This window comes from Camelina sativa, chromosome 19 (genome assembly GCF_030686135.1).
Source record: "Camelina sativa cultivar CO46 ecotype springtype chromosome 19, ASM3068613v1".
NCBI lineage: Eukaryota > Viridiplantae > Streptophyta > Magnoliopsida > Brassicales > Brassicaceae > Camelina > Camelina sativa.
In genome coordinates this window covers 3,134,588-3,147,527 of record NC_141898.1, presented here as the reverse complement: position 1 = coordinate 3,147,527, position 12,940 = coordinate 3,134,588, and the positions used below count along the sequence as shown (strand labels likewise).

At 36.4% G+C, this 12,940-nt stretch overlaps 2 protein-coding genes across 2 annotated transcripts; one reads left to right on the top strand and one right to left on the bottom strand.

Moving 5' to 3' along the window:
* Positions 1–2,587: 2,587 nt before the first annotated feature.
* LOC104764448 (uncharacterized) lies at positions 2,588–4,170 on the bottom strand. The gene has a single exon (XM_010487981.3). It carries the CDS (start codon positions 3,569–3,571, stop codon positions 2,666–2,668), a length of 906 nt encoding a protein of 301 aa, XP_010486283.1. The 5' UTR covers positions 3,572–4,170; the 3' UTR covers positions 2,588–2,665.
* A 5,389-nt stretch (positions 4,171–9,559) lies between these two features.
* LOC104764447 (transcription factor bHLH62) lies at positions 9,560–12,940 on the top strand. The gene is made up of 8 exons (XM_010487980.3): positions 9,560–11,098; positions 11,186–11,344; positions 11,489–11,554; positions 11,665–11,733; positions 11,881–11,952; positions 12,079–12,294; positions 12,390–12,471; positions 12,571–12,940. The coding sequence occupies exons 1-8, from the start codon at positions 10,415–10,417 to the stop codon at positions 12,612–12,614; spliced, it is 1,392 nt and encodes a 463-aa protein (XP_010486282.1). The 5' UTR covers positions 9,560–10,414; the 3' UTR covers positions 12,615–12,940.

Genomic DNA, 12,940 nt, shown 5'->3' with positions numbered 1-12,940 from the left:
CAACTATACACTATTTTTAATTATAATCAAAATAATAAAATATATATAAAAATAATCCACTTCGTTTTTCTTCTGACGGTTGGGTAATAAACATGTTTGAGTTGTTACAGTTCAAAGCATTTTGCCTTCTCAAAAAAGGCACCCACCACTTTTTGTTTTTTTTTGTAAAACCACAATATAACAATTATTGTGATTGGTGAAGGATATGCGTTATTCATAAATCTTCTCTAAATTCCGCAAATAAAATGTCTCCATTCATAGCCATATATATAATTTGGGTTGATCTCAAGAGTATATGATGAACAAAAAGACTTTTCACACTGCAAAACAAATCAACAATAAAAAACAAAAATTAATTATCATTGATTAATTAGTTCTTAACGAAACAACATTTAATTTTTCGCTGACACTAGATTTGTCATATATGAAAATAAATTAACATATTAATATTCTCCAAGATCAAAAGACGATTCTCCGGTACTGATTTTTCCTCTTTTATTCGTCATGTTGCGTGTTCGCCATAGAGATAACAAGTATAATTAACAAAATATCATCGATTTGAAATCAGCAATTAAAGGAAGAATAATAATGATAGATAAACGACCTATTTTTTTAATATACACATGTGCAAGCACTATACCAAAGATTTATATATACATAGTAAAATGAGAAATACGATCATAAGTAAAAGAATAATTTATTTCCATCTTTTGTATCAACGAAAACATTATTGGCTGATTTGTAGATTAGGATTTTTTGTTTGGGATAACTATTGGCTGATTTGTAAATCAGGATTTTTTGTATAGTCTTCCCAGGCCGATTGTGGTGGGAGTACTAAGTTAGGCTAACTGTCACTCTGTTTGATTATGTACTAGCTCTTGTAATTCTTAGTTCCATTGTTGGAATTAATATAAATTCAGATGACAAAAAAAAAAGTATCAACGAAAACATTAACTTCAACCATATTTATTTATATATATATATATATATCAACTTGGATTTCATTTGTTTATTATTTTTTGTTATGATTTTATAAATATGTATTGTATATAGTCCTCGGCAACGTTTGAAACTTTGACTAGGTAGATGCATAAAACAAATACTATTGTCATATAGAGAGATGAGATCAATTCCGACCAACTACTTGATGAAATGACTCATTCGACTAATATGAGTCGACGAGTCGTGATCTTTGAGACCTAGTGGTTCTAAAATCTTTCTCGGGAATTATACCATTCGATTTGCAGCATCACATGATTAAATTAAATGCATAACTGGACCGTCGTAATAGAAATCATTAGTTAAATACAACTATGCTTATTAAAACGAACGATGTAAATCGTCCTAATACTAATAAGTCTAATATATCAAGAGACAGTAAAAGCAAACACATTGCACTTCCTCATTTGAGTATTTTTATTTTTTTAATAATACTAAAAATAATACAAATCTCTTTACACCCCTGTTTTTTTTTTTGTCCTCTCATTAGTTATCCTTGGGTGTCTCATTTGGTATTTGCAAAATGGAATAGGAGATTGAATGGTTTTGTACTCTTTGCCATCAACTCGAGCACAAGAAGATGAGCTAGAAGAAAAGAAACACAAAGATCCTTCTTCCATCCTCACTCCTTTTTAATCTCCATTCGATGATTCATCAAAACATAGAATTGGAACCACAAAATCAACCAAAATCCAATAAATTTTTGAAGGGTTTTGAGAAGAGATGGATCCAAATGTTTTGTTTCTGGAAACGACGAGACAACCGATCTCGATCGTTTTGATTTTGCGTTTCATCCTTTTGATTTTGTCGAAAGAGAGTGAGAAGAAAATGAAAAAAAAAAAAAAAAACTTAACCAATAAAATAGTGACACGTGTCGGGTCTCTGTGAACTAAAAGAGTTTCGGCAGAGACCTGTGTCTCACAAAAATTATGATTAAAACTTTTTCTTTTTTTGATTATATTACTAAATAAATCAAAGACATCTCAGAATATGTGCAATGAGATTGCTCTAATGGATTAGGTCAGTTGTGGATAGCAAAATCTGGTCTGAAAAAGAAAAACCCGAATATTCGCATAAACACCAAAAGAATAAAAACAAAATAAATATGAATAAAAACCTTATCCGTTCCACGTGCTCTGTTATTTTTATTTGTCCCACTTTTTTCTTCTCTCTCGTAAAGGCTTTTTATCAGGTGTGGTCGAAACTAGACGACAAACCCATGCACCTAGGTAGACCTGGACCCTGACTTGTCACGCCAAGTCACATTCAATGCACTGCGAGAACTACGTTACGTGTTACTGCCACGTCGATTGCTATATTTATTATAATACGTTATCCTCCACATCATTTGATCTCCCTTCTTAATATTATGACCATTAGATCTTACTCTACGGCTATCAGTCGAAGCCTTATCTGTGTGTACCTGTCGCACTCGATCATTGCTCTTCTGTGTTTTATTTTTTTTTCTTCACAATGTTCATTTTCCGCGTAAAATTGTTTTATTCATCGTAAAATCTAGATTTTTTCTTTTTGGGTTTAATTTGTTTGTTTTGTATCACAAGTTTTTATTTTATTTCGAACGAAAAAATTCTAAATAATGGAATTATATATTATTCTCTAGAATGTGTGGAAAAAATCGAGTTAAAAAATGACACGTGGGTTAATTTTATCGTGTTCGCACTAATAGACGGCCACCGACGGCACTATCGAAACCGATGGCACGACACATGACGGTGTTAAGAGCGGAAGATGACGGAGTTAAGTTGGCTGTGCGTTTGTAAGGACCAAGCCACCGCGTTTGCATATAACGATTCTTCCTCCAAGGTGGAAGCGTGAGGCCACGGCTCCTAAGTGAGATCCTCGCGGCGTCACATACGAGCCGCAAGATCCGCTTCAACTCCTCTCCTCTTCCCACGAAAACCGCCGGAAGCGATTGAAGCACACGCGCGTACTGTGCCGTTGGCCTGGCGATTTGGAACCGCGACGCGAAATCTAAATCGACGATGTAACGTACGGTCTGAGACGAGGCTGATGAAGGTGTGGTAAACATGACGTCGATAAACTCGTGGTTACCGGCGGTGAGACCGCCGGAAGATTTCCATTTGGTTTTGCAGATGGCCGCATTGTGGCCAAGCTCTCTGAGAAGAGACATGACCTTACGCAACAAAACGGCACGCTGTTCGTGCTGAGATCCGAGAGACGACAACACTTCCATTGCTCTCGCCACGTGAACCAGCACCGTTCTTCCGTATGAATCTTCTATAAGTGAGTTCCTCAGAATCTTCGCGATATCGTCGGCGTAGTCAGGGAGCTCCGCTCCGTCCGAGTCAGAATCCGAGTCGGAACCCGAATCTTGATCACACCAGCGAGAGTCATCATCATCGACGGTCTCAACTTCATCTTCCAAAAAGCCTTGTACAAGATCGGAGAGACAAGGCGAGTCATCGTCTTCGTAATCTTCGATTCCGTCGCCGGTATGTTCACTGCCGCTGCTAAAGCTACATCCAACGAGACGAGCCCTAACCTCGTCTGCGAGTGGATCGGTGACACGTTTTGCTCTAGAGAAACCCATATCAAAATGTATAAAGAAACACGTAACTCGAATTTTTTTTTTCTCGGAGAGAAGTTTGAATAAGAGAGAGAGAGAAGGATGAGATGGGTTTTTATAAAAGGTTCAAGAACAAGAAATGCGTGAAGAGAGAGAGAGAGAAGAGAGGAGTTGGGGCTCCGAATATTCGAAGAGAAGCTTAAGTTATTTATACTATAATTATTAGATATAAATAAAGAAATAAAGATGGAAGGTGCATATTATAAGAAGACACGAAATAATGGGGAAAAGCAGAACCGGAGGATATACCACTTCTTGCTTACTAATAAGCATGACGACTTTTGGCCCGATGGGTTAGGCAAGCAAAGGCATATCCCAACAGGCAACGGGTATTTAGGGTTTTATTCCTCCTCTCATTTACATTTTTCACGCTTCCATTTTTATTAGTTTCTTTAGTAAAAGTTATATAACTTATGCGGACATAGTCATAATGTAAATTGTTCACGTAGATATTTTAGTATATTCGGATTTTGGGTACCGGATCGATGGATCTTGGACTCGATAGACCATCCATCGATGAGCCTTCCGATGGATTATATAAAGCATTAAAGCTCCCATGTTTAGCAGCACGGCTCGGCTAGTGACTCTATGAAGATATGCTATCAATTAGACAAATATAGTTAAGTTAATTAATAAAAATTAGAATGATTATGATTTTCGTACGATTTCTCATAGATGTGCATGTCACTTCATGTCATACATTGATTACATTCAATGTTCATCTAACAACTGCATGCACTAGACTCCCTCTATCTCTCTCTCTCACTAGATGGAGTAGTTTTTGAATGGTAGCTGGCCCAGGAAGATTTCTCATAGGTTCCACATCCCATTTTTTTTCTGCACAAAAAACAAAAACATACGCTTTCGTCTACAAGTTAATCATAATATTTTACTATTATTGTATGTGATATACGATAGAAAATTCTTATAGACAATTTTGTTTAGACGAGAAAACCATAGATGGAGATATGTATGTGTCTTTACATTTTATTAATTGAAAAACTAACAACTCCATAACCCATGCTACGCCTGATTTAATTTGACCCAATAATAATAATAATTTCACCTTCAAGTTTGATTTGAAAACAATGATATATGTATGTTACTTCAAATTTGACGACGACAACAACAACAAAGATATCAATTTGACCAAATAACATAAAACTAAAAAACATATCTAGATTTGTATTACCCTCCAAAATTATAAAATTAATAATTCACTATGGTCGTTTAGCGATTGAAAGTTCCTCTGATATTCTAGAAACAAAATCTTATCGTATGTCAACCATTCCATTGTAAATAGTCTTAAATGGTTGAGGAAAAAGTATAATTTTCGAAATTTCTAGATTAATTTTGTTTTCAGTTGAAGTTTTTACTTAAAAAGAATTACAAGACAGATGTGAAAAGTCTTATCAGTTTGTCGCTACAAAAATTTACAAGCAGATTGAGATGGTAGGAAAATAAGGGTTATCCGTAAGCAAATTACAGATAGAATTTACAGGAAAAGAGGACACGTGACAGAGAGATAAAAAAAAAAGAAAGAAAGAAAGAGAGGAATAATATGATGAATTGTGGTGGGGGCCAAATAGGACGAGAGATAGATGATTGCCAAAGGGGAAGGCGTAGGGCCAAAAGAAGAAGAACCAACCCAAAGAGCCTTTCACCTTTGTATCCCCTATCCTCTTTTCTTGATTTAATCCATTTCTTTTGGCTCTTCATGATAGGGAAAGGTGTAGCTAGCTGCGTCTCTCTGTAACATTTTAAAATAAACTCTTTTTATTAAGACTTACCAATAATCTTGTTTAAGCCGAGCATATACTTTAATTGTGATCCGTTTTGAGTTCGAAAGAAAAATTTATGGTTGAGATGGAGAATAAGTCAATTTTATGACTCGGTCTTTATTTATTGGTTGAACGTAAGATATGTGTTAGCCTGTGACTGTGAGGTATTAGAAACAAGCAATATCTTGGGAGATCAGTGAGAGAGCGAATAAACTATATATAATAAAGGCATTGTCGCCTAAGCATCCATGCACAAAAATTCATCCGGCTATCTTCAAATGATATTTTAAACTGACAATCTATCTTCCATTATAGTTGTTAGTCTATTCATATAAAGTAATTAGTACCAACAACGTAGGGGGAAATTACACCAACTGAGGGGGAAAGCTCGCGTCCAATAACTTTTGCTAATTTAATGGAAGAAAAAAGTTGGAATTTGGGAGGTGTGAAGAGTTCTCAGAATGAAGTAACGAACAAGTGACAATATCTAATAATCCCTAGTAAGAACAAGAACGTGACAAGTGGGTTTTGTTATGTGGTGTCTATTTATGCTCGTTGTCCCATGCAGGTTGCGGTATACTATTATTAAAGACGAACCCAAATCCATATTCTTGTATATTATCGTAATTTTTATTTAAATGCGAAGAGTCAAGGGATCTTTACTATTTTATAGTTAAATCGTGAAAATGCTGCTAGTTTTAGAATAAAATACACTAAGGAGTAAGGATGGTGCCAAGAAGCACTCTATATACGGGACTCAAACATCTTTCCTAAATCATTGTTATGTATAGAATGTACACTAGCTACGAACATGAAAAGTGCAAAATTAATGTACTTGCACAGAATTTAGTAGAAAACATTTACCTAGAACTATTCGTATTTCGAGTAAAACTAAAGTGAACACTTTTTACAACAAATCAGACAAATAATGTCATGTATATGTTTTTCCTACATTAACTGATGCAACTAACTTATTATCCATATTGCATATACTAGCTCACATAATTGATTGTGGTAGTGGTGATGTACACATACTAATATTTTAATTTGTTGTTCTTAAAAAAACAATTATGCAAACATCTTCATAACTTAATATCAAAATGATTTTCTGTATCAATATTAGTTAGTGACTTAATGTCCAGCTCCAATCCAATGATGTATGATTTTCATTAGTTTTAAGATGTTTTTATAATTTTATACGTTGTGATAGCCATTAGGTAAACCCATATAAATTTTAGTTAGTGACTTAATCTCCAGCTCCAATCCAATGATGTTTAATTTTCATCAGTTTTTAAGATGTTTTAATAATTTGATACAAATGTATCAAATCAAGCCCAACTACAAATCAAGGAAAGGCTCAACTCAAGGAAAGTCCAATAACTCCACCACAGAAGAAGACAAATCTATATGTACCTCCAAAAGATGTTAGAGTTAAGAAAAAGGAACAGGAACCACAAGCAAACAGATTCAAAACCATTCTAACCTTATGTGATGACTAAGGTTGTAACTAGCTGTAAAACCTTAAAGAAGTCTAAATTATTCTACAGCATATATAAAGAGCCTCTTAGACTATTGTAAACATTATTGAGAAATAAGATCATTTTACCAAAGTACTCAAATATCTTTCACAGTAAGTCCTCACGCGATACCTGCAACTCTGAACCCTGTTATCGTGTCACCAACTCCACACAATTCTCAAGCTGCTGATACGCAAAACGACGAAGGACTCTTTAGCGAGAACAATGAGAATGTGGATACTGAACCTGTTGCAGCAGAGGAGGACAATGCCTATGATCTGCAAAACGAAACCAACATGGAGCCATCAGATTCTGACAATGGTGAATCAGAACTGCTTGATGATCAAGAGATTCAACTAATTAACGATCATCCTATGGTCACTAGAGCTAAAGACGGAATTCACAAACTTAATCCGCGATATGCTCTTCTAACTTCCAGATATACGACTGAAGAACCTAAAGATCTGGAAGCTGCAATGGCTCATCCAGGGTGGAATCTTGCACTAATGGATGAAGTAGGGAGAATCAACATGTTACACACATGGGACTTGGTTGAACCAACAGAAGATATGAACCTGCTACACTCGAAATGGGTATTCAAAACCAAGTTAAAGCCTGATGGAACCGTAGACAAACTCAAAGCAAGACTTGTTGCCAAGGGATTTGAGCAAGAAGAAGGTGTAGATTACCTCGAGACATACAGTCTAGTAGTAAGAACATCGACTATCAGGTTGGTCCTAGAAGTTGCTACAGCTAAAGGATGGCCAATAAAGCAGTTGGATGTATCAAACGCTTTTTTCCTCCATGGAGAACTGCAAGAACCACTCTTCATGTATCAACCCGATGGCTTTGTTGATCAGCAGAAACCTAACCATGTGTGTCGTCTCACCAAGGCCCTTTACGGACTCAAACAAGCTCCAAGGGCTTGGTTCGACACATTCAGCACCTTCCTGATCGAATTTGGTTTCGACTGCAGCAAATCTGATCCCTCTCTGTTTACTTATCGCAAAAATGGAGAATCTCTAACCTTACTTCTGTATGTTGATGATATTCTTCTTACATGAAGTAGTCAATATCTCCTGGACAAGCTTCTTGAAACTCTGAATCAACGCTTCCTCATGAAAGACCTTGGTCCTCCGAAGTACTTTCTTGGAGTCGAGTTTGAAATGCATCCAACAGGCATATTCATGCACCAGACAGCCTATGCTTATGACATACTACATCAAGCTGCAATGAGTAATTACAATCCAATGCCGACTCCACTGCCGCAGCAACTCACTAATTTTAGCTCAGAGTTATTCTCCGAACCTACTTATTTTAGAAGCCTTGCGGGTAAACTCCAATATCTAACTATCACTCGTCCTGACATCCAATTTGCCGTCAATTTTGTTTGCCAGCTTATGCACGCCCCCACTACCTCTGACTTTGGCCTCCTAAAACGGATCCTTCGATATCTCAAAGGCACACTCCACATGGGTCTCCGCATTTGGAAAGACAACAACCTATCTCTCTCTGCCTACAGTGACAATGACTGGGGAGGTTGCAAGAACACTAGAAGGTCAACCTCCGGATTTTGTACTCTGCTCGGACCTAATCTTGTTTCGTGGTCAGCCAAATGCCAACAAACAATGTCGAACTCATCCACCGAAGCAGAATACAGAGCTCTCACAGCAACAACCCAGGAACTCACGTGGCTCTCCTTCCTTCTCAGAGATCTCGACATCTTTCAATCTCATCCCACCGTTCTTCAATGCGACAACCTTTCCACAGTCTACCTCAGTGCAAACCTAGCTCTCCACAATCGATCGAAAAACTTCGATATAGATTACCACTACATTCGTGAGCAAGTAGCTCTTGGCTTCATTGAGACGAGGCACATCCCAGCAGCTCTTCAATTGGCTGATATTTTCACCAAATCGTTACCGCAAAAGGAGTTCACCTTACTCCGGCACATGCTCGACGTCAGTTGGTCACCCACCTTTCAATTGAGGGGGAATGTTAGTGAATGTACCAAATCAAGCCCAACTACAAATCAAAGAAAGACCCAACTCAAGGAAAGCCCAGTAACTCCACCACAGAAGAAGACAAATCTATATATACCTGCAAAAGACGTTAGAGTAAAGAAGAAGGAACATGAACCACAAGCAAACAGATTCAAAATCCTTCTAACCTTATGTGATGACTAAGGTTGTAACCAACTGTAAAACCCTAGAGAAGTCTAGATTATTCTACAGCAGTCTAGATTATTCTACAGCCTATATAAAGAGCATCTTAGACTATTATAAACATTATTGAGAAATAAGATCATTTTACCAAAGTACTCAAATATCTTTCAGTGATATTAGGTAAACCCATATAAATTTTTTCTCTCGTGGATGGATGAAACCCGTTTAATTCGTTAATGGGTTTAGAAGTTGAAGGCCCATATGAATAGAAGAAGACCACAAGACGCGCTCTTATTAATGCAATCGATATTGGACTATACAGATGATTAGAGCATCTGTTTCATCATGCGTGACGTAGGTGTGAATATTATTTGTGATAAGATAACTGATACGAGATCTGATCCGAAGCATCTGTATTGTTTGAATGCGTAGCTGTATGTATGAAATAGCTCAACGTGTATATTATCTTCTTCTTTTTTTTCTTATTTTGACGGCGCTCAAGGTTGTACTATTATATGACATGAAGTATACTTTATCTCATCTATTCATCTATTCGTATGTATGTCTCTTTTTGTCTTTCCTAACGTAAAAAGTCGGTGATATGTTATTGAAAACGTGTACTTGCCTGGAACCTGGAATTTGAAAACAATGAGTTCGTCAACTGAACTCAGACAATCTATTTTGCATATTACTGTAAAATTCAGGTAACACAAACAAAACACTACTTTTTAAGTAAAACTTGACATATGTTAGCGACACCAAAGCAACACTCGAGAGTCTTAAAATTTTAACTAATTCTTAATTGCTTCAACAAAAACCCAATTGCCTCATCGAAACTTACTTCTTGAAACAATATATTATTGTCTTCTTCTTTGATATTCGATCAAAGAGAGCGTTCAACACTTTTGACATTACAAAATCAACATAAGAACCGGCGATGGTTAAGGAAACATCGACAAAGGAACCCATTCGTCAAAATTAGTTCGTTAGAAATAAGCTTAAATAGCAGATTTGTCTTTGACGTTTTATTACATTAACTAAACGTCCAAGGCCTTCTTCCTTTTTATTTATTTATTTATTTCCATTTATTAGAAAGTCATTGATTGGTGAAAATTTTAAAATACAAATTTTATTAAAAAAGTATATAAACTCCTCATTAGTGCCATTAACGAGCTCCCCTTTTCTACTCTGTTCTTCACTTTAAGAAATTTACAAACTTTTTTATATCTTTCTATTGGACGAATCATCTCTGATCTGAGTTTAATTAATTAATCGCTCTTTGATTAAGGACTTTAAAAATCTGCACTTTTGATTTCCATCTTCACTTCCTTAGAATTGAGCTCCATGGAGAACGAGCTGTTTATGAATGCAGGAGTTTCACAACCGCCGGTGCTGATGACGTCACCGTCTTCTTCTTCGGCGATGCTAAACTGGGTTTCGAGTTCAACCCAGCCGGTGGACCCCAGTCTCAGTCACAATCTATCCCGGGATTGTTTGTTCTGGGAAAAGTCAACGGAACAGAGCATCTTCGACTCGGCTCTGAGTTCACTCGTCTCTTCGCCGAACTCTAACTTTTCCGGCGGAGGAGGAGTAGCTCATGGAGACAATTTCATCATCAGAGAGCTCATCGGAAAATTGGGTAACATCGGCGAGATCTACGGAGCTCCGGCGAGCAACGGGAACGTCTCCGCCTCGTGTTACGCAACTCCGATGCGCAGCTCTCCACCTCCGAGACATATGATGGTGACGAAACCGCCGACCCCCTTGGCTGAATTCTCCGGCGATACGGGTTTCGCGGAGAGAGCGGCGAGGTTCTCTTGTTTCGGTAGCCGGAGTTTTAACGGCAGAACCAACCCACCGTTCCCGATTAATAATAATAACGTACCCGTCGCAGCCAATGAGAAAATGCCACGTGTCTCTAGCACCCCAGCTCTCAAGCCTCTCGCCGGCGAATCTTCCGGTGAAATTTCCCGGAAAAGAAAAACAAAATCCAAGCAGAATTCTCCTTCCACAGCTTCACCATCAAAGGTTCTTTCATAATCAAAGCTTTCGATTCACATTCTTTAAATAAAACCTTTTTTTTTCATTATTTTAATTAGTTTTGTTTATTTTCAGGAGGTTGAAGAGAAGGAAGTTTCTGACCCGAAGAGAAGCAAAAAGACAGAAGCAAACGAAGACAAAACGAAATCAGTTGATGATGATCCTTACAAAGACTACATTCATGTCAGAGCTAGACGAGGCCAAGCCACAGACAGTCACAGTCTCGCAGAACGAGTCAGTTAACTTTTTATTTTTGCTTTTTCTTACCAAAATTAGTTACCTAGTTCAATCTCTAGGTTTAATTATGTTCTCATTAGTTGGATTAGTCATATGCTCTCTATATGGGTTGGAATTTGAGGTTTCGATTTTTTAAAAAAGGTTCGAAGAGAGAAAATAAGCGAGAGAATGAAGCTGCTTCAAGATCTTGTCCCTGGATGCAACAAGGTGAGAGAGAGAGAGAGAGAGAGAGAGAGAGAGAGTTTGATTAATTTAACTAATTGATTCGTTTTTAGTTGTAATGTAGTTGTGATAAGAATAATGATATATTGTTAAAGGTTACTGGGAAAGCACTGATGCTGGATGAAATTATAAACTATGTCCAATCATTGCAACGACAAGTTGAGGTAATTTCTCAATTAGATTATTTTTGTCCACTTTAAACTCTTTTCCATTATTTCATAGTCGCTTTTCCAAAACAACAACTACACGATTTCGAATTTTATTTATTTACTTTCTTAATCTTAATAATCTTAATTTCAATTATGGTGCAGTTCTTGTCGATGAAGTTATCGTCAGTGAACACCAGGCTGGACTTTAACATGGATGCTTTCATGTCAAAGGATGTAAGTCACCGTCACACTTTTTTTTTTTAAAACAACATTAATAGTAATTATAATTGACAATTATTATAACAATAATTACTTTGTGAACCAATCGTGTGTTTATAAAACTTTTTAATTTTCTGACAGATATTTCCTTCAAGCAACAATCTAATGCATCATCAAGTACTTCAACTAGATTCTTCAGCAGAAACCTTATTGAGTGATCATCATCACAATACAATTTTACAATTGAACCCTAAAATTTCTTCCAATAACACAATGACCCCATTGGAATCTTCTGAAACTAGAAGCTTCGTTTCTCACTTACCAACACTTGCTCATTTCACTGACTCTATTTCTCAGGTTTTTTTTCTAAATTCTTCTATCACTTTTTAACATTCTTCTATATAAATGTAACATGCGAAACAACCTTAACCCTTTTTGGCTTTTGTTTTCAGTATTCAACATTTTCTGAAGATGATTTACATAGCATCATTCATATGGGTTTCGCTCAAAACCTGATCCACGAATTGAACCCAGGTAAGGAAATTTAAATCATGTGTGTGTGTGTTATTTTTTTCGTTTCATTATATGGACACGATGATTTAGTTTTGAGGTGTACAATATATATCTATGCAGGTCCATCAAACCAAGTACCATCGAACATGAAAGCTGAACTTTGAACCTTTATTTGTATTTTTTTTTTACAAAAAGATTAGAGTTCTAAAGGGCTTACGGATAGAAAGTGAGAAAAGGATTGATGGGGGTACATAACAAGAAGCTTGAATTGGACCACACCATTTGCGAATTCAGTTCTACAATCATCTTCATAGATATATAATTTCTTCTTTTTTATCCTTACGATTCATTTGTGGTACTCGATTTTATTATCATATCCAATTATCCGTTATTATTGTAATCAGATTCCATAAGCTTGTATTGTTTATATTTGAAATCAGTGTAAGTTTTAATCCCACTAAAGCTATAACTATTTTTCCGAACTACAAAA